Raw genomic sequence first — 26663 nt, 5'->3', positions numbered from 1 at the left:
CAAATATAATCGTCATACAACACTGAAGTGTTTGGGCATGTGCACGAACATTGAACGTCAAGACCCAGGATTACTGAAAAATATCCATTTACCCAAAGCATAGTTGTACAATTGTTCATTGACAAGGACACATAATGACATTGAAAACATATTAAAATAGACTGAGATTGAAATTAGATATTTGGCCTGATTATTTGATATCATTTTGCAAAGTAGTTATCGACTGAAAAGTGCAACAATTCATTGGATTTATCATTGAAAAAAACAAAAAAAGAAGGAAAGCATCCTCCCAACACAAAATCACAAACTCCAAAACTCAAATCCTGCCTGAATACCTCGACACTTTAAAAGCCTTCTACATTTGTTGCTATAACTCGTCACAAAGGCACCCTCAACCATTCACACAAGAATTCTCGAAACACAAAAGATAATGAGAGACAGACTGAAACTGTGTTGGCACAGGAGCTGTGATATCTTTGAGAAGAAAATATGCAATATTTCATCTGTCAGATTCCATAACAATTGAACACATGAGTTCATGACAAAAGAAATCGTTGAAGTGAAAACGCCAATGAAACAAAACTAGGTGTAAATCATTTTAGTTCGATAAAATACTCACTTCAATGACTTGTGCTGACAATATTTAAAACGAGTCTTATATTATCCAGCATGGATAAATTGCAAAGGCAACTCTACTCAAAAATGACTTTTAAACACACAGCCCACTCCACACCCACATAAAATGATATTTTAAATCCATTTATGAGAGGTGAACAAGAAACTTTATACGCTTAAATCGGAACCCAATCTCAACTAAGCCTTAACATTGTATCCTGTCACCGGGCACATACATAAATGACTGTTGATTATGAATAACATTAGATGTAAGATATATATTATGTCCACAATCGCAATTTCACTCTTCAAGTAGGCCTACATGACTCAAAATCCCACTCAATCCGCCAATGAACTAATGAACTTACGAATCAATTCTCAGTTCAATTCCACTACTACTGCACGAAACTCATCCTTTTGAAATAATGCCATCACAAACAAAACTTTTCTATCAAAAATTGATCTGGAACTGATATAAACTGATGAAAGGACGGCATCGACTTTGTTTATCAACGATTCAAAATCACCCGAAAGTATTTGACCTCCGACTAGTGAGCCTCCGGGCATAGGCACCCAAAGAGTCATTCGCCAGATCACCGCTCTTGAGATAACACTGATAAAACTCACAACACTGCAGCTGCAACGATCGAAGTCTGTTATGAAACTATCGGCAGTCCAGAAGATTCACAGTGAGCATATCGGCAATCATTATGTATCAACGGAATTGGTTTCAGAAAAATTGGGCTAACACCAGGCGATCTATTTTCTAAACGGGAACATGTAAACTATGAATAAGTATTGAGACTATACCAAAAAGGTAAAGAGACACTTGAAACATAGGCTATTGTTTTGATACATACTATTTTGTACGTTGTTTTGATACTCGCTTATTTTCCAATGGTTTTCCGTGGTCTACGTAGTTCTAGTCATCTAGTGTAACATATAGATGCACCCCGGCCCAAACATAGCAGCCGATCCAACATACTCAACACCTACCAGTCATCTTATAAGATCCCAAGTACAGCAAAACTCAACACACCCTATTCGGATTATAGGATTATGCGGTTTCCTATCAGGCACACGTCTTGCTAATGGCAGACATAAAGAGCTTGATAATAATACGCCACAGCGCTAATTATACAATTACGGGATACTGGGAATGTTTATTTACGCAACACCGCCGGACGCCGCAAATACCCCATTGTTGCTGGCATAATCTTACGAAAGACGGAGACGTCCGCCCGTTATTTACCCATGCAAGTTCTGAATTCGCAACGAAGCCCGTGCCGATATCGACACTGGTCTTGAAATTCTATCGTAAGACACTCGATACCCTTGTCAAGTTAAAGCTGAATAACGCTGTCGGCAAACGCAAAATCGATGCAACAATTATGAAGCATCTATAACACTACACAACTAGAGAATTACAGGATTTTCAACGTGTCCCAAGTTCTTAACGCTCGCGAATTCCACATAACATCGGCTAAAAGCGCATGATTCACAGACAATCCCGAGTCGCTGGCGACTATTCGCTAACTGGATCATATTCGCAGACAATACAACATGTCTCACTGAAGGACCCAGTCACGGTAGGCTGCTTCTTTCGAGCATTACCACATTCCTAAATACAGTCAGATAATAACTATTTCGGCCGACAAGCAAACAATCTTCCCCCAGTTCTTATAACGCTGTCGCGACATCACAATCGCGTCCCTTCCCTAATCGCCGACCATCACAGGATCTGTCTTGTGACGTCATAGTCACAAAATACGATATCTTCAACTGTCGTCCGAAAGCTCGGGCGCATCGAAAATACACAAAGGTTTATCTATGAACGACACACAGTACGCCAGTGTTCTACGCATTTAACCCGCGTGAATTAAAGTAGGACGCTTCTCGAGCAAAACCGTGCTAGTTACGTTACACCGCGACTATGTTCAATGTGTTATATGCGAGTAATGCTACCGTAGTCTATATAACTATAGTCTGGAGAAACTACGTTTTACGGGAGTCGAGAAAGCATAACGGCAAGTGAAAATGAGTTTATAAAATACCGATACATGCATTCAAATTTAGTGTTGCCGTAATGACGCAAGATTCCTACGGTCATATCGCGGTTATAAATTTACAGCGCAGACTCTTGCAGGTAAAGTTGATGCAATCGTTGACTTCTCTACTGGTTGCTGACGAGTGTCAGACAAAAATTGTCGAGTTTTTATCAATATGAATGTATTATTCAACTATATACCGAATTTCTGTACTACCCCAAGAGTTTTTTCAAATACAAAACTTCAATATACGATTAAATAGTATGTTCAATGTTCATATTATAATAAGCCCGAATATTTTCGGCTGACACTCGTCGCGCGTAATCGTCTGCAACTCGTAGAGAATTCAAAATAACATTGTATCACAACAATCGTTTTTGCTGTATTTACTCGATATATATATAATTTACTGCATGTTACTGCCTGCAACTAATCATGCACTTTCTTTTGGCCATCGCGCTACTCCTCTAGTAGCTCGCCGGTCGCCAGCGGCGCGGAATCTGATTTCGGGGTTTAGCGCAACGATGCCCGATAGGCGCAACCAATACCGCATCAAGCAGTGATATCTCTTTAGCGCAGACCCACAACGAACGCAGGACGCCGCACGATGGTAGTATGCTGCCACTATCAAGCACGTCGATCAATTCCGCGATTAACCAAATCATGAGAATGCCGCGACGCGACCAAGCTACCTTGTCCAAATTCACGACATCGAATTACCGAGAGAAAATTGTTTGGGTGCCCTATGCTATTCTTAGAACGCTACCCGATCGTTTACAAGCCACATAAAATCCCTCTTAAAACGCGCAGAGTGACAGGCAGTTTCATTTCAACTGCGGCTAATGAGGTTAATAATACGCAGTAGCCACCACAAGCGGCTGCTACCGGAATGAGCAGTAAATCAATTTTCAAGTTCGCCAATGTCTTCCTACAAACTTGCAAAATTTACTGGATTTTCAAAATGCGCAACTAGAACTAGTAGTGCTCAAAAAACCAGTAGTTAGTTGACCGTCAATTAACTAGTTTTTACAAGTTTGACAGATGACGCCATACCGCGACTGACTCAATAAAGAACAACTGAAGGATGGATTATATTTATAACGCACGCGACAGCTACCAATGCGACATAAGTCTGACAGTATGTCTATGGCGTTAAACTAGATTAATGTCACGCGGGCGAGAAACCGATCAGAACATGAACTTCCTAGTTTGAAAAGTCGGCGACAATACTCACACGCGTATTAACATCAACACCTAATTACTGAAACGGAACAACAATGCCTCTCACAATGGAGTAATCGCCGCGCCACTCAAAATCGGGACTTCACGTAATGATTAGAATCCTTTCTAACAGTTAAAATCAAATTACGTGGTTGAGGTAGCCGTAGTGCGTGGGCGTTGTGGTAATGCGAACGACAGGTACATGCAGACAGCGCCCCAAGTCAGTAGGAAACGATTTATCGCGGCGCTAAATTATCGCAGATGTCGAAATACTAATATAATCCAAATAACAAGCGCAATGAATAAGATAACAATAACATCCGTTGTTCAAATGTGGGAAAGTCACCGATTAACCAAGTAAGCAGACAGCACATTTGTCCCTTGGAAATGATCAGATAACGCTGACTTTTTGTCCGCTATATCTCTTGGTAGCTGCTTTCTGAGCAAGACCTGTACGTGACTTCGTTCCGAATTTAAATATCATCACCCACGAGCAACAGCGCAATACAACCGGAGTGGAGTGGTACGAGCATCGTCATCATATTTGCTCATTTGGATACTGAACTTCAAAAGAAGACTCTTGGACCGGACGCAAAGAACTTCAATATAGAATTGAATGGTATATTCCTACTGAAATACACCCATCAGAGGATATCGTCAATCGTTTCAACACGAATATATCATCCAATTGTAAAATTTGAAATACTTTTAAAAGCGAATGTATTCAATTCAGTACCAGACAAGGAATCGGAACATACACGATACGAAACTATTATGAAAAGTGGAAGGATTCTATATTGAAACTAGGGTGCGAAGCTCTGCTCTGAAGAGGAATTGGATTGGAATACATTCATTCGGCTTAGCGCAGTAGACAACCCGAGAAAGCTCGTGCGGGGAGTACCCTTTCCTCTCCAAACTATATTACCGAAACATATTCTATGCTACGGACTCTCGCAGCCAGAGCTTCAAGCCTAAATTGTGATTTCGTATCATGCTAAACGCAAAACGGCCGTCTCGAATTACGCGGCCTTCGCCGGTGGCTACGTGAACGTGCGACGGAAAACGATATTCCTGGAAACGCACGATTTGATGCCCATCCGCGTCAACTAAAAATTAGAGGTGGGCGCAACAATTCGAGTAATCGAATCCCAGTCGAATATTAATGGTAATGATTGAGACACGCGTCTAGTGAGAGCAGATTTTTTCCAGTGCTGATTCGATACGATCCTTGCCAGTTGCCACTAAGAGTTATGAGAATTATAGTTTCGATACTTATAGCAGAAGGTCTTATAGCAATACGAAACATGAAGTGCAGAGCTACACGCGTTAGTGGAAATAACGCTTTGTGAAGTCATGATCAAAACGCATAGGATGTCTTAAGTAAAATGAAATAAGTACAAATATTATTTGATGTGACGTAGAACTGGCATTGCTTTCTTTGTAGATGCAGCATAAAGGTACATATTTGAACTCCATAAATGATGTCGTCATAATAAGTGATACTCGCGGCCTAATACCCGATTCGGAACCGAATCACTCAGGCGTCAGGTACCCGACTTACCACAATCCTAATATTACCACAATCCTAATAAAATCCATACGCCGACCATGGGATTCTCACAGGTCAGCAACCACAACCTTGGCCAATTATCGCAAAGATTTTGTGCAACACTGTTCGAATGTCAGCCGTCTCTATGTTTATAGCCGGCTGCCATGTTTGGTGATTGCCGTTGTCGACTTCGTCTACCGTCACATGCCACTTAATTTTAATCGCTTGCCTTTTAACGTTAATCGCCTGCTTTTTTTCATTCGGTGTGCATTGTGCGTGCCTCTTATTTACATATCCAAGGTGGTGGTCTGACTGAAAGACTACACCCAAGTCGTTTCAAAATGTTCTACCAATCAACGATTGTTGATATATAGTTCTTAGAGTGTCAGCCGAAAATGTTTAGGTTTATTTCAATATGAAGATATTATTCAGTAGTATATTGAAGTTCTGTACCTCCAAGTGTATCTTTAACACATTAACGTAAAACTAACATTTCCGGTCAGCCGTGACCAAGCAAGACAACGATTGTCTACCGCCAACATACGGCGTTATCGCTCCCGCTCACCTAGAACTATACACCGAGACATGTGTCGCGACATGGGACGCTACCGCTTGCCAACTGCGTAGGGTCAATAGATCTCGATAGCGTCGCGGCAATTCAAAAAGCAGTTTATCAATTACAACCTTGTAGTGAAAACGCAGGCTAACACGAAAACAGGCCTACTAGCAGACGTGTTATTAAACTGGAGTTTTCTTATTTTTGCTTTGTATTACAGTTGCCCGGCATTTGAGTATGCTACATAATGAAAAACGCAGTTAGGCATGTGACACTTGAACATGGGACTTTAGATCTTCAAACATAAAGCTAATCAAAAAATTAACCCTTACCCTAACCTTACACCGTAGCTGATGTGATCGGACTAGTTGACCTCCAAGGTTATATCGATCATTCCTATCTGATACCGAATATTGTGCATGCATATTCTGTTCTGCGTCATCATTGTTACCGTCTGTTTCTTCCGTATTTCGGTTGCATGAAGATAAAGATTCTCTCTTAACCCGATCATAACCTAACCCTAACCTAGTGTTACGATACGTTCTCCTTTAGGAAGATTTTTCCCATTTTTTCAGAAAATTGAAAATGTCCTCCGAGGACGCCTAAATGTCCTCTTTTTCGGCAATTCGTCCTACTTTACAGCTTTTACAGATAGGGTAATGGTCAGGGTCAACTGAAAATCGGCACAAATGACATGAAATAGGTGATGCGGATGTTTGGGAGTCAAATGAAAGCGATGACCTTTTTTCTAGTCAACACAACAAGATTTCCAGTAAATATATCAAAATTTTATGTTTTCACTTTTAATCAGCCAACTTCTATCGTTTGGCAAAGTGTCTTCCTTTACCGATTCCAAAACATGGCAACCCTACCCTAACCCCAACTTTAAGCCGTGTTGCATGCCTAAATGTCACATGATCATATTCTACGGACCATAGATTACATTAAGTTGCATTTGAAACATATTTAAACATATTTAAACGTATTTTGCCCGTCGAAGGCGGCCAATATACAGATAGGGCCCTCAGTAACATGATGCCCCCTTTATCATTCTAGGCTTTGCAATGTCAACGCCCATGGCTCCGTGATTGCTGCGTTGTTCTCGCAATATACAGGCCCTGCTTCAAATCAGATCGATGGATGTCACCTGTCACCGTAAAACCTAGCCAATGACGAGCAAATTTATTCCGGTGGCAGTCATGGCCTAGGCCTGGAAATGTTTACTATATAATACTGATCACTGGTTCGCTGTGGCAACCCCTACAGTCCTACACCAGCAAAGTGATAATGATACAGGAGACTTGAAGTTTTAACATTGTGCTTAAAATTACCGAGATTTTGCAGTCCGGTAACGCATGAACGGAAACGGGACATAGTCCTGTTCCGTCCATACGGTACAGGACCCAAGAGACCCTAGACTGGCGCCGCTAGGCCTAACGCAATGCGTGTCCAACCACGCAGAGTAACGAGGTTCAGCGAGCCCAGTCCTGTACACTACCTGCAAAGCTTTGCACTGTTTATGTACCACCTCTACCTTTATTTACCAACAATTACGGTGGCGAAACGATTTAAACAAACATAGTGCATGCACTTTGCAGGCATTTAATTGGCAGGGGCTACAACAGCTAGCAAGTACTGATAGGTTTTGCTAAGACAGCACTCCTTGAAAGCATCAGAATTCCGTTTTATAAGACGTACGAGATCATTATTGAGCAGAGGTTCCCAGTGAAAGGTAACTAGGACTTTGTCTATTATAATTACTACCATCAGTACATTCAAAATTCCAATCCCAACTCTGTCTGCACTCAATAAATGTCAAAACTGCAATGTCCCAGCTCAAACTGATCACTCCTGATACTAACTAAGCTAGCTTACAGATGCAAAATCAACCACCTAATCTATTGTAGGCATCTAACTGTCTAGAACTCTGATATTTTAAAATAGCATCAAGAATAACGACAGCCGTACTTATGGATAGTCTTCAAAACCTCAAGGGGCTTCGGTGTTTTTGTATTGCTGTATGAACTTCATTGTCAAACATAACAATGGATTCGTAATAAATAAACAGAGTGAATAACTGAAGTTACACTGCTCCCTCCAGGGTAACAGCTAGGGGAATTTCCATCTAATAGCGAATCGTCTTACCACAGAGCAGGCCACACGGGGACCTAGTATGAAAATTTACCAGCCACTCTCAAATACATAATCTGTTGCAATCTGACAATTTTGGTAGAAAGAAAAATCTTACTGTGCTTCATGAATGTTACATATTCAGAGATTGCAAACTATATTCAACAAGATCTATTTGAGGACCTGTTAAAATAACTTCTGATATAGTTAAGCGACGAACACATTAATATCAATGACAAATCCACTTGATGAGGAAATTGAAAACTAGGATTGTGAATGTTAATTGTCAAAATACTTGCTGCTTGCAATTTTTCGATCTAGTCCTATATATAAAGATACCCCCAGGATTTTGAGAAGGATTTATGCTGCTTGACGAAATCATCCATCACAGCATTTGCATTTATAACTGAAGAGTAGAACTTAATTTGATTCGGGACAATGTATTTTTTAAGGCTATCGAGGCAATCTATTTCATTCTATCAACAATTTTTGTGTTGCTGTACAATGATGAAATTTCTAATCATTAATTCCGACCCTAATTCCAGGGCGTTCGTGGACGTCAATCATCCCAGCACAGGTTTGTCTGTGTAGGGCCGGTGCATCTGAGGTGCAACTGTAACTGCAATGATCTGACACAGGGTTGAGCAAGGAGGATTCTCATAGCCGATACATGTGAGACAGCATTCATCAAATACATTCATACACCGCAATGCTGTCAACCTGAATATTATTAAGAATGCGGCTTCAGCGTAAACAATACCTGAGCAACATCTTCAAAATCCTCATGCCGTTTCTTCAACTGCAGCGCGCGATGAAGGGATTTTCCGACACCCGTGTATTTGGCAAGAAAGGCTTCTCCGTGATGAGTGATCCAACTCAAAACCTGATGGGTAGAATGTCGCTTGCTCAAAAGCCTTTCATCAGTTGAGTGATTTGACGTCCGTAAGATTTAATACGGATAGTAGCTTTATGCTTAACAAGCTTTTTGTCAAATTCTCCGAATCTTTGGTAATCTTAATTAAGTGCCCTTTATATGTCCTTTGCACAACGAAAAACTACATATTGATAGTGTTAGTGCATTCACTTTTCAAACAATAATAGCAGTAAGCATATAACTATTTGGAATAGGCCTACTGCTAGTTTTTCCCAGGCCAACGTGTTCCATTAACTTTTTTAACTTCCTGCAATTTGCAGTTAACAATAGACATAATCATGACCGTGAAGCAGTGAAACAGCCTGGGATAACCTGTTCTACATCCTGTTCATAAACACGGAGTTGATATCGCTGAGTGAGCAATGTCTTTTTCTCTCTCCAAACCCTTTCCAGTTCGCGATGGTGGTGAAACACCTGAAAAATGGCAGAACGAGCAATCACTAAGTCAGTTATACACCAGAGAAGGACAACTAAATTGTTTTCAGCTTCTCCAAACTATATTAGAATTACAATTACCAAATTCCAAAAATCTTTGTATTCAATTCTGAATTACAAAGAAATACGTCAAACAATAAAATATCAAGTTCAGCTCATATCAAATCACACTTCATTCCCATAGGCTTGAGAAAGGCAAATGTCTGCACATAAACTTGGCTCGTTTAGCAAGATAAAGTTCTCTTATAGCTTTTTCAGGAAACCAAAAATTAGATTAAACTTAAAATCAAAGCAAAGAAACATTTCACTAATTAGATTACGGCATTTTGCACTTATTAGTCTACAAGGACTATCTATTTGTTTGCCTCATAGTGTTCAACCAATATTGTAACAAGGTCCAGAAGTTTAGTCTACCTCATGAACAAGATCCATGACTTGTTTCGACGCGTCGGTATAATCCATAAGCTTCGCCACAGTGTCGTCTTGACTCGGACTGGCCGGTTTCTGCAGAAATTCCAGCAAGTATTTTCCGTCTCCGTCTGGTCCGCTGACCTGCAACAACACCGCGGTCTGAGCGAGCGAAAATAGACGTTTATTCTTTTATGTATGTGCCTTGGGGTTGATTTTTATGAAAATCCGCCCACCTAGTTTGTACCAACAATTGGAGCCTAATACTCGACTAAGAATCGAATTACTCAGGTACTCTTCAAGGGTGCCTTTATTTTGTGCTAGGAAACTTATGAAAATTATGGAAACTTATGAAACTTATGAAAACTTATGAAAACTTATGAAACTTATGAAAACTTATGAGACTTATGGAAACTTATGAGACTTATGAAAACTTATGAAACTTATGAAACTTATGAAAACTTATGAAAACTTATGAAACTTATGAAAACTTATGAAACTTATGAAACTTATGAAAACTTATGAAAACTTATGAAACTTATGAAAACTTATGAAAACTTATGAGACTTATGGAAAATTATGAGACTTATGAAAACTTATGAAACTTATGGAAACTTATGAAACTTATAAAAACTTATGAAACTTATGAAACTTATGAAAACTTATGAAACTTATGAAAACTTATGAAAACTTATGAGACTTATGGAAAATTATGAGACTTATGAAAACTTATGAAACTTATGGAAACTTATGAAGATAAAGAGCTCTTGGATGAAGAGCCGTTCAATATACAATTTAAGAATATCTTCCTATTGAAATGAACCCGATTATTTTCGGCTGAAACACGTCAGGGGTAATCGTCAGTACCTAGTAGAGAATTAAAAATAAAAAACATTGTAAAGCAACAATCGCAATGATATAATGAATACAAGCCAAAAAATCAATCAATTTTAGTTGAAACCGTCCGCACCCGCTTCATCCTATATTATAAACCTGACTGGAAAGAAAAAATTTATTACCGCGAATTATACTGGACTCATTCACCTTTACTTTGCTTGAATTTATTTCGAATGCCAAGTGAAAACCGTGGGCGTTGTCAGTGTGAAGTTGGATAACTCGGATAATTTTCACGACCAGTTGTGGAAATTGAGATAAATTCAGTTCATAACAATTAAGTCAGAGCTCTTTGTTATAAGCACGAGAATGGCAAATGTCTGTACAACAACCTCGGTTCGTTCCGGACTATACAGTTCAGTACTATTTTCCGGAAAACCAGAGTAGATTAGATTCAAAATTGTAATGCATTGAAAAATATCAGAAATAAATTAGAGATTACCAGCATTTCGCTCTAAGTAGACAATTATGTTGGAATCAGGCTATCTGGTATTCTCCTAAATTAACGATGCAATTTACATAAACATTGTTCGTAATTGTGGAAGAATTAAAGCTTCGTCCGGAGAGTTAGCATTTTTATTTAATCTGTTGTGAAGAACAGTACATCAAAACAATGAGACGTCTACCAACGCATCTGAGATATTGTGCACATTGCGCAATCTTGAACGTTCCCCGCGCGACAATCAAATTGGGTCACGCGTTAGCAATTTAGCATATGAAGATTGCGACACAGTCGCGTTTGCTGATTGACGCTGAATTGGTATCTTTGGAAATAATAGTCGACGTCAATGCCACTCAAGTATTTAGATAAACTTAAACTATGCTTTAAGACAACCTTTTCGGTTCGCGATATTATTGGAGATACTCGCGAAGTCGTGATTAGGGCTGGGAATAATGATTCGAGTACTCGATTCCGAATCGAGTAATAATTTCAATGATTCGAGTCGAGTAGTAGAAGTCGATTTTTTCGAGTACTAAAATTATACACTCCTCGCCACTGCAAGTTAATTTGTCAATGACAATTATAGTTTCGATACCATTTTCGCCTGTGGAAGCTTTGAAACCCTGAATGGCCGTATCGCAGCATCCCAGACAGTACAAAGCTATACGAACGTTACTGAAAATAACACATTTACGAAGTTATGATCATTCCACAACATTGTCACAAAGTGCAATTAACCCGTATGGTCGAAAAAATACCAAACTATCTTTAATGAGATGGATAACAGGCATTATATATTCTTTGTGGTGGTATAAAGGGTACTTATTTGATCTTTGACATACTACATTTTGTTATGACGTCATAATGAGTGATACTCGAATACTCGACTCGACTCGAAACATTTTACGTGATTCAGAATCGAATCACTCAGATGCTCGATTTTGCCCACCCCTAGTCGTGATACACTCATATGTGACGTATGAATATGTTGTTACTTATCGTTCCCAATGATTATGATTTTAAAAATTATATGTAGAATTGTACATAGAATCACCGCACATCGACCAATCATCATATTTTGATGACATTCTGGGTCCGTTTAATTGCCCTGGTATTCGTGCGGCCCCGACCGTGCTCTGCAATTCTAAATTTGGCCCTGACACTGAAAAAGTTTGGAAACCACTGATCTAAATTATAATCCGTCGGTCTCGATGTGAAGTTTATTTGTGAAAATATTATTTCTGTCATGCCGACAACCAATATCCACGCGAACTCGGTTTACCAACCAGACGTATCGCGTACCGAGAAGGGGTAATCCAGTTTTGTACGATGCGTTGATTGATCCAGGTGTTTAGATATCCCTGGATTGATCGCAGACATACTGGCGCCTGTGAGACAATTCGATTTTCAAAACCTCATTGCCTTCCTAATTACCACCAAGAAATGAAGCGTCGTCGATGTTCAAGTTTATAAATTCATATTGCAATCAGAACAGTCCCCAGCATTCTCTTATTAGGCGTGCTGGCACTTAGTTACCACATGGTTTCAAGTATATTACAAGAAGGCAAAGCCTACTCGCGGTCACCGAATAGGTAAAATAGCTTCGTCAGAGATCACCTCCGTGTGTCTATCGAACATCGGTGCTGTCAAATCTTCCGGTAGTTTACAGTGTGCTGCTAGCCAAAAAAGGTCGATAATGCTAGGGTGCCGCTGACTATTTTCCATTTACAGAGGGTGCCGCGAGGTTGAAGATTTTGGCAACCACTGGCCTATGTAAATCTTGATTGCCATTATTGCAATCATGATTTAAAAATCCCTATTTGGTATCGAATACCGAGGCAATGGTCTCGCAATAAACTTCGAATCTGAATTAATTTACCTCATGTTTTATAAGTTTCATAATTTCCCTTAAGATTCATAAGTTTCTATAAGTTTCATAAGTTTTCATAAGTTTCATAAGTTTCATAAGTTTTCATAAGTTTTCATAAGTTTCATAAGTTTTCATAAGTTTTCATAAGTTTCATAAGTTTCATAAGTTTTCATAAGTTTCATAAGTTTCATAAGTTTCATAAGTTTCATAAGTTTCATAAGTTTTCATAAGTTTTCATAAGTTTCATAAGTTTCATAAGTTTCCATAATTTTCATAAGTTTCCTAGCACAAAATAAAGGCACCCCTCTTCAAAAACAATATAAGATAAAAATGGTACATCGAACTGTCTGTTCGCCCAAATCACTCGAGGCTGTTGATATACAATGTTATTTTTAATTCTCTACTAGTTACCCATGAAGAGTATCACATCACAGGGGCTTCGAACCCACCTCGCTATGTTCGGCCGTGAAGGTTTCTAACAGCAGATGATGCTTTTGCAATTGCTCTTCCAGCATCATGATATCGTTTGGCACCGTGTACGAAACAGCAGTGCCCGAGGAAGTGGTCCCAGACACTCTGCATTCCTCTATCCAACGCATGGCGTGGTTGATGAACTGCTCCACTCTTTGATGAAACTTCACGGCAAGCACCAGTAAATGGCTGAATGATACAACAAATACAAATTGATTCCAATGTACAACAGAAAAAAAGCAAAAATAGGAATACTGATCTATTTCTTATGGCAGTGGTTCTCCACCGGGGGGCCTCTAAATTTGCAAAATGATTGATAGCCTGATTTGTACTTTTTGTCAATTAGGTAAATCACGAGACAGATTCCCTTCGTAACTGGTAAAACTTCACGACTCACATTACAAAAATGGCCGTCGGAAATGCAATCCTACTGGGCAAACCCATTTTAATTGATAAATTGACAGCAGCCCAACGATACGAACATATATTGCTATTTGAAAATGTTTTGTTGGGGTTTATGAACAGATAAAAAGTTAGAGTAGTAATGCGAAATGTTTACAAGTTGTCAGTCTCAGCAAATTAGTAAGCAGTCGCTAGAAAAGGAAATTTTTGATCCATTTGCGCCTGTAATATACATCACCACTATTCAAGAATAACTTCAAGATGTCTTCTAGATAATAATGGCCAGGCTGTATGTTCAATAAAAAATCTGTTATTGAGGTGTCTTCGGAAGCGTTACGAGTAACTATTACATTCGCCACTACCTATCTTCGTGGAAATGGATTTTCAGCACTCGTTCATATCAAAATTCGCTTTGAAATAATAAAAATCGATGCCATAGCTACATCATGTATGATATTATTGATAAGATAAGTCAATTTGTTGTTGTTTATCACTATCCTACAGTTAAATTTTGCACAAGTCATATCACGGTTGCACGATATTAAATTTGAACGAAAACTCAAGGGGGTCCGCGGGGGTCCCGGACGGCTAAAAGGGGTCCGCGAAGACAAAAAGGTTGAAAACCACGGTCTTATGGCCTACACGTGTCCAGATGCATCCTTTCCAGTTTATTTCATTTCCGAGCATAGCAATGACTAGAGATGTTACAATAACTGCTATGAAGTTTTGGAAATGTGCCATACAATCTAGATGCCATATCTTTTGAATATCGGCTAAAATATGGGGGTTATCATCAAATTTCCCTCTAATTTTTCACGAGTCTGCGCGCATTCACCAACTCACTGCACGGTCCCTTGGACATGGACAACAGCGTGTAACTGCGCGGGCGACTCTGTCAGCAGTGCGCGCAGCTTAGACGGAACATTGTTTATCGGTGAAGGAGCAAGCTATCGGTTTCATGGAATCAGCTCCAAAATCCAATACCAGTCGGCAGTCAGTCTCTACTTAAACAGCAATCCCACCTTTTTTCGTCCAAGGCTGCCGCAAAAATCTTCCATTCCCGATCTAAGTTGGAGGAAATTTTCCGAATGTCATCCGAGGCGTAGTGGCTCGTTTCCAAAAGTCTGTTGGCGACGGACATCACCCGGTGAACGTTGACATACACGCTCTACAAGTGAAGAAGGGTTTTACGGGATTAAACTCCAAACGTATGAAATGAGACGAAGGATATCTCAAGCAGACGCGGCTAGAAGGAAAAGTAGACCTGTTCCTGCTTTTTGCATCAAACAAAATATTCATATTGCGAAAACTATTCCACTAGAAGCTTTTCGACTGACTCTCGTCAAGAACAAACGTCAGTAAATAGAATTTAAAATTTAAATTGAAGTTCTGTACTTCTGAAAGCCTAATTCCTGCTACTTCTACATTCTTGCACCCCTTCCACTCATTCTTCTGTGAAATAGCACATACCAGTACAGCACTCACTCTTTAACATTCAAAATTTCAACAATTTCGTAATTGATTTTGGTTTTCAGCTCAATCAATTTCATCCTCAATTTTGAATTTTGATCTCTCAATTTAGTAGGTCCACCTTAAATGTATTTGGAACTCGAAAATTCGAAGAGGCAGGTAGCAAAGAAAATCGTTGTGGAGTAAGTGGTAGAGGTATAGATAACCAACATGGCATGTGGTATGTACTTCACAAATAACCGTGTTTGGTACACGCAGATGTACTAAGCTTCTAAGAGTCTATACATTTACCATCACCAAACAATATTCTTCTTCATATCCCAATTTATTTCACGTCAAGAGAAAATCGTAAGACGGGGAAAATAAAAAAATGAAGTATACGGTCAATTGTCCAATTGAATAGTATATTCATATTGAAATGAACCCGAATATTTTCGGCTGGCCCTCGTCAGGGGTAATCATCAGCAACTAGTAGAGAATTGGAAAGAACATTGTATATCAACAATCGTATCACAAAATATGACGTCACCAGCATGAAATTTCGTCAATTGTGCGTTGTCGTTTTCAGTTATTTTCAAACTTCATTTGTCCATGTTAGTCTGGCCTCAATTGTGGGTTGTCATACTCCATTCACGAGTATTTGTTTACTTGTCCTTATATCATGATACAGACATCAATATTCAAACATTTTGAAGTTGATTTCTGGCATTTATTGCAACGATAGTCATTTTATATGTGCTCACAATCAATGTTTGTTGCGACGTTGTAGTTTTGCACCGCTATAACTTTACTATTATCCAATATAGCAATATACCATTTGCAAATATTGATTGATTCTGCATGTAGCACTAGATATTCTAATATACAACTTCCGTGAGTAGTAACACTGGAAGTCACTAGCTGGAAGCCAGCCACCGCTGAGAACACCCACCATTGCATTCGTTGCAAATTGTCGGTGTTGCTCCTGATATTCCAAAGATTGTTTGTGAGTTGCTCCGATATCGGAGCGCTCGCCGATAAAAGCCGTGCGATTCAATTTGATCCATTCAAACATCTAGAAAATGACGGCATAAAGTAAGGTACCGGTGTGAACTGAAAGCAACTGTGAATCTGTTAAATAATTTAGAGAGTCGGTGTGATCGGAAGAATATAAACGCAGTACCGCACTGCATGAACAACGATACACACACACAGTGACAATCGCCACACCTCTTTAATGTAAACTCATGTTTCTCAGGGATGCTAGCACATTTACGAAAGTCATTGAAGAGATTCTTGGAGGCTCAGAACTTCGGTATACAATTGAATATATTAATATTGAAATAGACCTGAATATTTTTGGATAACACTCGCAGCAGCCATTGATATTGCTTGCTGCAGCAGCAACTTCTGCAAACTACGCTGAAATCAGCAAGTCTTATTCACAAGACCAGGGATGGTAGAATCTGCAATCTTAACTTGTGCTTTCAAAGGACTATAAGAGACAGATATATCTTCTGCCCTCTCCCAACAGATAATGAGTCACGTTATTGACAAATCGGTATTAAGAATTGGCGACAATAATCAATTATTTATATCATGGATATCCTGGGGAGATGACTTAATGGAAGTGATTCATGGAAGACAAACAGATTGGAAACACATAGCTGACACATTAAGACCAGTTAACTTGCTGCTATCACAAGATACACATCTGATGATAGATGGACAATATCCAAATGTTTTATGCTGGATATCTTTCCAGCGATCCTAAACCAAGAAGCGTGTCTTTACTCAAACCTTCCGGACACTTTCATTAAGTATCAGCCATGTATCAGATCGATGAGAATGTAATAAAACAGCAAAGAGCAATCATAAAAGATATATCCTTGATTTTGCACAGTGAACAGGGAATGCCTTTTACGGCACACCGTAACAATGACAATAATTGTACTCCAGTGAACTTCATAGCTAAGTTCATGCTGTTGAGTGTGTTATTGAAGTTGAAATTAGAGGCCATAATAATGGTTGCTTTCGGCTAAGTATGGAAAAGAATAGGAATCTATACAGTCCGTGCAGACTGGCTCCACATCTTACAAAATAAGGTAGTATATACACGACACAATACTCAAATTTCACTCATTGAAAAACCAAGAGACCAAAATAAATATTCAAACAATTCCAACACAGTCAAGCACTCATGAGAAGAGACTAACGTAAAAATGCATGTCTCGCAAGCTTTAAATTGCCGTAGACCAATTAGACTGAAATTCGTTGAACTATTGACATTGTGAAGGATTAACCATACAAAAAGTCACAGGTCAATATTATGGTTCCTGATGCCGAGACCTAATGCAGGCCTTCTAAGTACATCATATCCTCGGGCATGATCATACCTTGTTAGCATCGTTCTCAAAGATACGTAGCTGGTAGCATTGGTCCAGCCTCACTTTTCTGGTGTGCCACTGGTTGTGTAGATGATGCATCATATTGTGCAACTTGTCAATCAGGTTGTGAATACGTGGTGTTGCGCTTTGAAAGTCCGCGTTTCCAGAGAGTGTAATACCGACGCTACTCCCTGGAATAATGCGGATACAAATTAAAATGATTGGTCACAATGACTTGAGTAATTAAATCAGAATCTAGTATTAATTCTTTTGATCCAAGTTAAGTTGTGAGAGATGATTTATCAAGTATTGAAATTATACAATCCTTGTCACTAAGAGTTAATTTATCGACGGGAAATTTAGTTGTGATATAATTTTCCGCTGTAGAAGTTTTGAAACCTCGATTGGATGTGTTGCAGCGTATGGAGCACGTAATTGAAAACTACTCACGTTAGTGGAAACGACATATATACCTCTGAAGTTGTGATCAAGTAACAGCAACTGTCTCAAAACACAATTACTGAGTTATGGTCGAAAAAAATACCAAATTGACGTGAAACGGTATTATATTCATTATCGTGGTTAGATAAAATGTAAGCTACATATTTCAACTTTCCACATCGTTGAGTGCTACTCGATAATCGACATAGACAAACAGACAGACATTCGTTGAAATGATTCTAGCTCAGTGCACAGTCAATCTCCATCTCAATTACATTCCTTGCAAATAAAAACTTCTTTCAAATGCAAGCTTCACATACTCAAACACATTTGTGGTAGTAGGCTTACTTTCTTGATAACATTGTGGCTCACCTTACCACGATGTGCCTATCATGTTTACTAGGCCCGGAATAATATAAATCTACTGAGATTAATAAGTTTTATTGACAACCCATGTTTGACGGAACTCTATTATTTTATGGCGTTACTATTGGTACAAAAACAAATTGTTCAGAGACTTTCCCATAATCGTTATCATTACCAGATTCTTACTCAAATACGACACTTAAGAATTTGCCCCTCAAATTTTAACAATCTATTTTAAAGGAATGCATGGAGCAAGGTTCTGGGATGCAATAATTTATTCTTGTATAAATACTAAGGGTGTATAAGTTAACTAACATGAGACCGAATTAGACAAATCATATTATTATAATCTCATCAATAGTCGGTTGGCCATGTAGAATGTGAAATTGGCATATAATACGACTTGTAAACATTCTTCAGAAGATCATTAGTGACCAGCAAAATTTTAAGATCCATGTAGTTAAATTTCGTTGAGCAAATGGCATTATTTGTATAAAAGCCACAATAATGAAGATATATATATATATCACAAGGAAAAGAAGATTCTACAATTATGTGTTACAGGCAGAGCAGAGACTACTACTACAGCCGAATATGTAAAGTGCTTTGATAAGGAAGGGATGTTATACAGGATCTGTGAAAAATCAGAGATTCACACCACACAGGTCATGGTGTACAACTACATAAGAGCTCTCGTGCCCACTCCATGATCCATATGATTCCATTGTTATCAGCATGAATCCTAATATCAACACCACAACAGATGGGAACATACACAATGGCGCCAAATTTACATTTCAATGAACCTGGTAAAATACTGGCAATAGAACTGATAGCTGAAGGATAAATGATTCCATTTCAAATAGGTCAAAGGATCGTATGTGTGTTCTGAGATGTGAAGAAATGTAGGCTACTTTGTACATTGAACTTGGAAGATGTATTCTGAAAATTTTAGCAAAATTTTAGCAATAAGTAGCCTATTATATATCTCACAATACAGCACAACCCAAGTAAAGCAGATTTATGAATTCATCATATAAGTTAATTGTCTAATATCAAATCCAGTTTAGGCTACATATCCATACACTTTGTATTATTAAATTGATGTTTGGTTATTATTATGGCCGGGCCAAATTATTTGAGTACACGTATCCAAATTGAGTATGAATTTTGATGAATCGAGTTGAGTAGTGTCTATGTTTTCAAGTACCAATTTAAATTCCCCTTCCCACGAAAAGTTATCAATATTTCAATTACATATTCGTAACACTTTGGTAGTATCATATATATCATATCATTGAAAACATGCAAACAAAATTGCTATGAAACAGTGATATAACTTCAGTATTTTCACAGAACACTACTTCATAGCCCCAGCTGCCCAACCCTCATTTTCATATGAAATAAAAAGGAAATACTGATCACCTGAAAATCCACTATCGGTATCACCCTGATTTCCATTGATTTTTCGTAGGAGTTTCTGTCCTTGCGTGTCCAGTTGCTCGATCGGAGTATGCATGAGTTTTTTCTTCAGTTTCACATGGGCTTCAATCATCGCCTATAATATCAAAGCTTTGTGATAAAATACAACTTCACCTAAAACAATAACTGACAGTAAACTGTCAAAGTCTTGGAATTCAGGATATGGATTCGAAGCCATGTTTAAATGGATTTAACCGCTTGCAATGCCTTCGCATGGAACAGTAACCAGATATATCAAGATTACTTTAAAACCAAGGCATTTGTTGCAAACTTGCTATTATGAACAAATGAACTGAAATCTTGCAAAAAATTACGCATGGTATTTGAACATTGAAAGTTTCTCAAGATGCTTATAACAAAATTTTCATAATTGGATTGGTAAGAATTACAGCTTCTTGATCTGATTGCATGATGAAATTGCAACTAAAACACAATTGTAATTTAAAGTGACGTTATCAAGTGTTTACCCTACTGCCCTATCACATTGGTTCAGGTGCCTGCATGATTTGCATTCATCAGAAGTAGTAGCCTGCCGGAGGAAGCCTTTATAGCTCAGAAAACCGGACTTGAAAACCAGCAGAAACGTAAAACTAACTGAAAATTCTAGAAATAAAAACAGACAGTTCTGGCTAATGAACAACAATACCTCCCAACTAGATTCAATCGGGTCAGGTTCGCGGAATTGTCTTCATGGTCTACCATTCGATTAGATGCAAACAAATCAAAATAATCCAAATTCAATGCCTGACTAGCTTTCAATGAGACTGCAAATGTCCTGTTTCAGAGAACTCAAACACTAAAGATATCGATGTCCGTTGCAAGAGATGGCACTGGTACATTCCTTCCAACACTTGATAGGGTATGTCACTAATAGCAATTGTATGCACCACAAATAGTTGGAACTGAACAGGTAAAAAACTCATGACATCTGTCATCTGTTGTATAACGCCACAAGTATCATATTGTAAATGTCATCAAATTACAAGAGCTTGGATTGATAAACACAACAGTAGGGCGAATTATAAACCAAGGCATCCAATGTGAAGGTTGAAATTTGTATAGGCATAATGCTGCAGATCCTGAATATTAACAAATACATGGGTAGAATATCAGGATATTAGTACAACACAGTAACGCTTGTACTGTTTGAACAAAAATCAAATTTAATTCGGCGATTATAAAAATGAAGATTCCAAGTCGCTTGAATAAGATCAAGAAGATGACAATTAACGGATTTTACACAAAATATGCCAAGTCAATACAGACTCATTCCATCATAATTTAGCAAATTTTTTGACATTTGTAATGCATGCCGTCAGAATTGTCCAATATTTACAAATGTTGTTCATTTATGAATTTTAAGTGGATTACAAAAAACAAAATTGAAAAATTTCCAACAGTTCAAAAGGTAATTCGATTCTAAATTGTCTTGTCACTAGGTGGTGGGGCATGCAAAAATCTTCAAAATCGATATTTTTTGCTTAAATTGATGGTGGAGAACCAATTAAAATGTCTAGTTACAGAATTTTGGGGCCAAGGAAAAAATCAACTTTTTTGCTCTAAACTCAATGAAAAATAAGTTACGGATGAAAAAAAATTGGGGGGGGGGGGCCGGACTTGAAAATCCATGTGGTGTTCCGTTTCCACAAAAAAAATTATTGCAAAATGTACTTTGAAGCAGTATGGTTAATATAAAATTGGATTTTCGAAGTGCAATCTATTCCTTCATAAAATCTCATAAAAAGATTTTTTTTTGCAATTTTTGATTGCTTAAAATAGTATTTACGGTGAGCAACTGAGACCAGCTGTTCACTGTAAATACTATTTTAAGCCATGAACGATGTGAAAGACCATATTTTTATAATCTAATTGTGAAAAAAATTGTGTCGCAACTACTCAGATTTTAATCCAATTGGAAGAAAGCCCAAAATCGTATGATCGTTCATATCTGTACAACAGCAAGGGTGCAGCCACACCTGTGCTTCATCCTGCGTCTTGGCAACCTTGTCCGATTTCAGATCTTTGTCAATCACACACAGCTTGTCCAGAGCGTTGACCGCGTCCCAAATAAATTCTTCAAACGACAACCGCAGTTCTATCCATTCGTCGTGAATATACGTCAGAGAGCCGTTGATGTCAGGGGTCAGTTGCTTCGGGTCGATGATTTTGCACAGGCCGTCGATAGAAACAAGCTGGGTCTGCGCGAAAATATGACAAGAAAATAAGAACTTGCATAATGCCAAGAAGTGGAATTATACATGAAAATCAAGTAAGCTACTTTTCAAATAATATAATTATATTGAACTATACCCAAATATCATCTGCTGACATTCGTCAGTGGTAATCGCTAGCAACTAGCATAGAAATGAAAAGAATGAACATAGGTCAGCCAAAAATATTCGGGTTCATTTCAATATTGTATACGGAGTTTCTGTAACTCTAACAAGCTCTTCAAACTACTTCTTACAAATACATAGTTGAGCATCAAATCATTTTCTATTGAAGTATTGGAATCGCCTTTTCGTGGAGCAAAACTTTAATATACTGTACATTTTATTAATATATTCAATACCCGTACGTAAATATGTTAAAATCGGAAGCTTGTCAAGCTGACACTCTTCAGGGGTGATTGCGAGCAAAAGAATAATTTCAAAAACTTCGGTTTAACTACATTGCATGCACCCAATCATTTTAAGAGGAGGAATATTTGAACCATCATTAGTTACTACTCTGACCATACACAAGATAACAATATAACATCCCTTGATAACGCAAAGCCAGTAGATTGAATTCCACACATGGACGACACACAACAATGCTGCAATTTCCACCTGGCAGATCATTGGATGAGATCATAAAATGCAATAAACTTATATTACAGCAGCCGTAAAAACAAACGGAAAAGAAGCCCGACAGATGTTGCTGTTTAATGACTTGAATCTTTTTGATTTACGCACAGCACACTTACAGTGCTCTGTCTCAATTATACTAATTCCCTTGGGTATTAAATAAATTATGTGTCATCAAGTCCACTTTTTTGCTTTGATTCGACACACCCGAACTGGTTTAAATATGAAGGAAAATCGAAATCACTAATATCACATTGCTTTTGAAGGTTACTACATCGCTATCACTGAATCTTCATAGATAATAGATTCATCAATTTTAGAAATATATGCCATTTTGACACATGGCATTCTTGAAGATTTCTGAGTGGCATAGAGCAGTCAATAGTTGATGCTTCAAAGGCCTACAACACTACAACAGTATGGGTGTTACACTGGAGGAATTCCTTGTGACGAATGCTGGTCTGTCGGCAATTGGTATTAGACATGGTTGATTGAAGAAAAAGACTGGGCATGCGCTAAGCGCTATTATTTGATTAAAGCTGAGACATCATGACAATAGTTACCAGCTTTAACTAGGCATAGTCAGATATTTGACATGAACACATAACACTATTATGCATTGCTGAAGAGAAAATATTGAGGAGACGAAGTATTGGAAATAATCAGGATGATCTGATATAGCTGCATTAGCACCAGTTACAAAATTTGGAAGATACAGTGACTCAGCAACATGAGCAATAGGCTAAGGCATTGATTAAGCAACTCATCTGGCCCCTTCCAGACTAACAATCAGCGATACAATTGATTTGATATATCCACTCAATTTACTAGGTGGGAATCCTACGATGTGATCAATTGAAAAGACTACTCAATCATTGATGATGAAACCTATTTCGATAAACATGATTTAATAAAGGCGCTAACACAATCAGCCTATTCAAGGTTGGTTGGTTTGCTACTAAATAATTTGTGTCGCCAGTGAAACAATAAACGTATGAATGGTGAGAAGATGACATGATATGCCAACATTGTCTAGACATAGTAAATACATAAGGTGGGAAAATATACCATAATAAGCCGCTTGTGTATCCTTCAAATATTGTGGTGCCCCAACAGGTCCGTGGACATATGAGCATGCGACATTACAGCATGCGAGACTTCGGCATGCGACAATTTGGCATGCGACACATGAGCATGTGGGTTAAACTACGGGTTAGGGGTAGGTTAGGGTTGGATTTATGGTTGGGTTAGGGTTAGGTTTTAGGTTAGGTTAGGCTAGGTTAGGTTAGGTTAGGCTATGTTTCGGGTTAGGGTAAGTTTTAGGGTTATACAGTCACATGCTGAAGTGACGCATGCTGATGTGTTCCATGCTGAACTGTCGTTTTCCATTGTGTCGCATGCTCATATGTCGGGCAACCGCCCCAACATTGTCCACAAGTAGACAATCATCAAAGTCGCCTACTCAAACTTTACATGCACTGTTCGATACCTTATAGATCAACTTATAGAAGGCGACATTACAGCTAGCTCCTCAAATTTGGTCCATGACTACACATTAGCAAGCTCACATACAACCTCAACAGGCCAATTAGTAGACTTCATCTAACATTCGAACTGGTGAATTTGTATGGATTCGTAAAATATATCTTCCTCCTGACCTGAAAGCACTATTGCCCCATCGAAATATTGGTGAGCAGACTTCTAGGCTCAAGCTAGGAACGCATCATTGCCGAACGCAGACACACTTTGCCCAAGTTCATGCTTAGAAATTTCCAGTAGTTTAGCTTATCGTCTATTTCATAGATTTTGAAAAACCTAATATAGCAACCATTTATAGTGTGCATGTGGATTTTTTAAGAAAGAAATTTATCCGTGACCAGTTGATTTGTAGTATGTAGGCTATCTGCTTTTTCAAACAGATATGAATTATTCTTACATAATTCACAATTAAGGAAAAGATAAAGCATTGAAAGACTTTTATTTTGAAGTATATTTGAGGTATAAGACATCTCGAAACAAACAATATCTTTCAACTCAAGTACTAAAACTGCAAGACTATCTAGCTTAGTGCATATAAAAGCCACCGCCGTACTTTACCTCGAAAGAGAATTTGTTGCTCCCGAAATTGGTTCTTTGTTTTTGCCAGAAATTATCAGGCTTGATGATGTAGGCAATGTTGACTCTCCCCGGGAATCCCTCCTGCAGTGCTTTCAGTAACGGCTTCACAGAATTCCAAGTCGAGCCTCTCATGTCCATGATCACAGTGAAGCCGATTTGCGCCGCCTCCTCGCTGAACAAAACGTCAATAAACTTACTATGGTCATTGTGGTAATGTAAACAACCAAGCTAGATATTCAGGAGTGGTCTCGGTGACCACACTGCATATCATCACATTATATAGTTTGTTTGCAAGCAACAAAGAACTATGACCGAAATCGCTGAATTAAAACATGGAAGTGGAAAAAACTTGCCCAATTACTTAGGTAAATGTAGAATCAAGAGATAAATATTCTCGCTATCAGAGTTGCGTAATGCTCATGTCCATTCTTCAGATTAGAAAACTAGGATTTTGTAAAGTTTTCATGTTCCATATTATGACCATGGTTGTATTTGAAACAATTTGCAAACATAATCATGACCTTACGAAAATGAAAATTATTTCCAAAACAGGGCAAGTGGACATAAGCTACTCTGATGCCACAGTGTCAATATAGTGGCAGCATGTATTTGAAGTAACCTATCCTGTTTGTCTATTAGAAGTGAAAGTACCACATAGCTGAACAACTGTAATCACAAAAAATTATCTTCTGGTTTAACACGATGGAGAATAGGTTTGAATCCCAATCACTCTATAGTCAATACTAGTCCTCAATATCATTTCCAGACAGATTGGGGTAGGTATCAAAGTCAGTACTTTACTCGCGTAATTCAATACCACATTTCAAATATGTAAGCAAGTGCGCAATTGATGTTGAATATCAAAACGACATTGGCATCCTATCGTTGGGTTTCATCAAAAATATGTAACCGGACACTTTGATGTAGTAAATTGACCTAAATTGGAACAATACTGAGAACTACATAAATCGGAAGAGGCAAAGAAAGGTTTTAGTCACTAGGCCTACATGAAGAAAACTTAAATAAAAAATACAACATCAATAAATCAGTGTCTCTTCATTAGTGTTTGAAGAGCTTCTGGAAGGTACAGACCGCACAGAACTTCAATATAGAACGGAATAGTAGGCCTATATAGGTATTGAAATGACCCCGAATATTGTCGGCTGACACCCGTCAGGGGTAGTCGTCAGCAACTAGCAGAGAATTGGAAATAACATTGTATATCAACATATTTGCTGATAAGATTGTTGATATTCCATGTTCTTTCCAATTCTCAACTAATTGCTGAGAAGTACGCCTGACGAGTGTCAGCAGGAAATATTCGGATTCATTTCTTTACTAGTGTATAACCAAGCAATGGAAATTTCCCAAATTAGTTATTCAAGTCAAGTCAAAACCTGTAATTATAAAAGATAGCCTGACAAGACCACCACCAACAGAGTCTCTCCATGTTTACTATTAAGCCACTTATATTACAACATCCATCCATGGATGCCATTCTTTTGTCAGCCAGAAGAATAGCTAAAGAAACACAATGGAAAAGTGGGAGTACGATCAGAGTTGAAGCATGGCTTTACCATGTAGCAATCCTCCGGA

At 38.3% G+C, this 26663-nt stretch overlaps 2 protein-coding genes across 8 annotated transcripts in view; one reads left to right on the top strand and one right to left on the bottom strand.

Moving 5' to 3' along the window:
* Positions 1 to 26663, top strand: part of LOC145439535 (uncharacterized) — a 355509-nt gene that overhangs the window by 283925 nt on the left and 44921 nt on the right. The window lies entirely within an intron of this gene.
* The window catches only part of LOC145439536 (kalirin-like), a 106345-nt gene that overhangs the window by 72207 nt on the left and 7475 nt on the right, over positions 1 to 26663 (bottom strand). For 6 of the 7 annotated variants that reach the window (XM_080317026.1, XM_080317027.1, XM_080317030.1 and 3 more), the window contains exons 3-12: positions 25047 to 25239; positions 22077 to 22298; positions 20044 to 20176; positions 17821 to 18002; positions 16377 to 16499; positions 14998 to 15143; positions 13552 to 13762; positions 9903 to 10040; positions 9366 to 9467; positions 8880 to 9002 (exon numbers count right to left, since the gene is read on the bottom strand). In XM_080317026.1, coding sequence (XP_080173152.1) covers positions 8880 to 9002; positions 9366 to 9467; positions 9903 to 10040; positions 13552 to 13762; positions 14998 to 15143; positions 16377 to 16499; positions 17821 to 18002; positions 20044 to 20176; positions 22077 to 22298; positions 25047 to 25239 — 1573 coding nt within the window. Of the gene's footprint in view, positions 1 to 8879; positions 9003 to 9365; positions 9468 to 9902; positions 10041 to 13551; positions 13763 to 14997; positions 15144 to 16376; positions 16500 to 17820; positions 18003 to 20043; positions 20177 to 22076; positions 22299 to 25046; positions 25240 to 26663 lie in introns of those variants that run through there. The other variant, XM_080317032.1, reaches the window with a different exon arrangement.

Source organism: Botryllus schlosseri, chromosome 5 (assembly GCF_051294905.1).
Source record: "Botryllus schlosseri isolate E-star chromosome 5, Bs_hap1, whole genome shotgun sequence".
Classification (NCBI taxonomy): Eukaryota; Metazoa; Chordata; class Ascidiacea; order Stolidobranchia; family Styelidae; genus Botryllus; species Botryllus schlosseri.
This window is presented reverse-complemented; position numbering and strand designations above follow the sequence as displayed.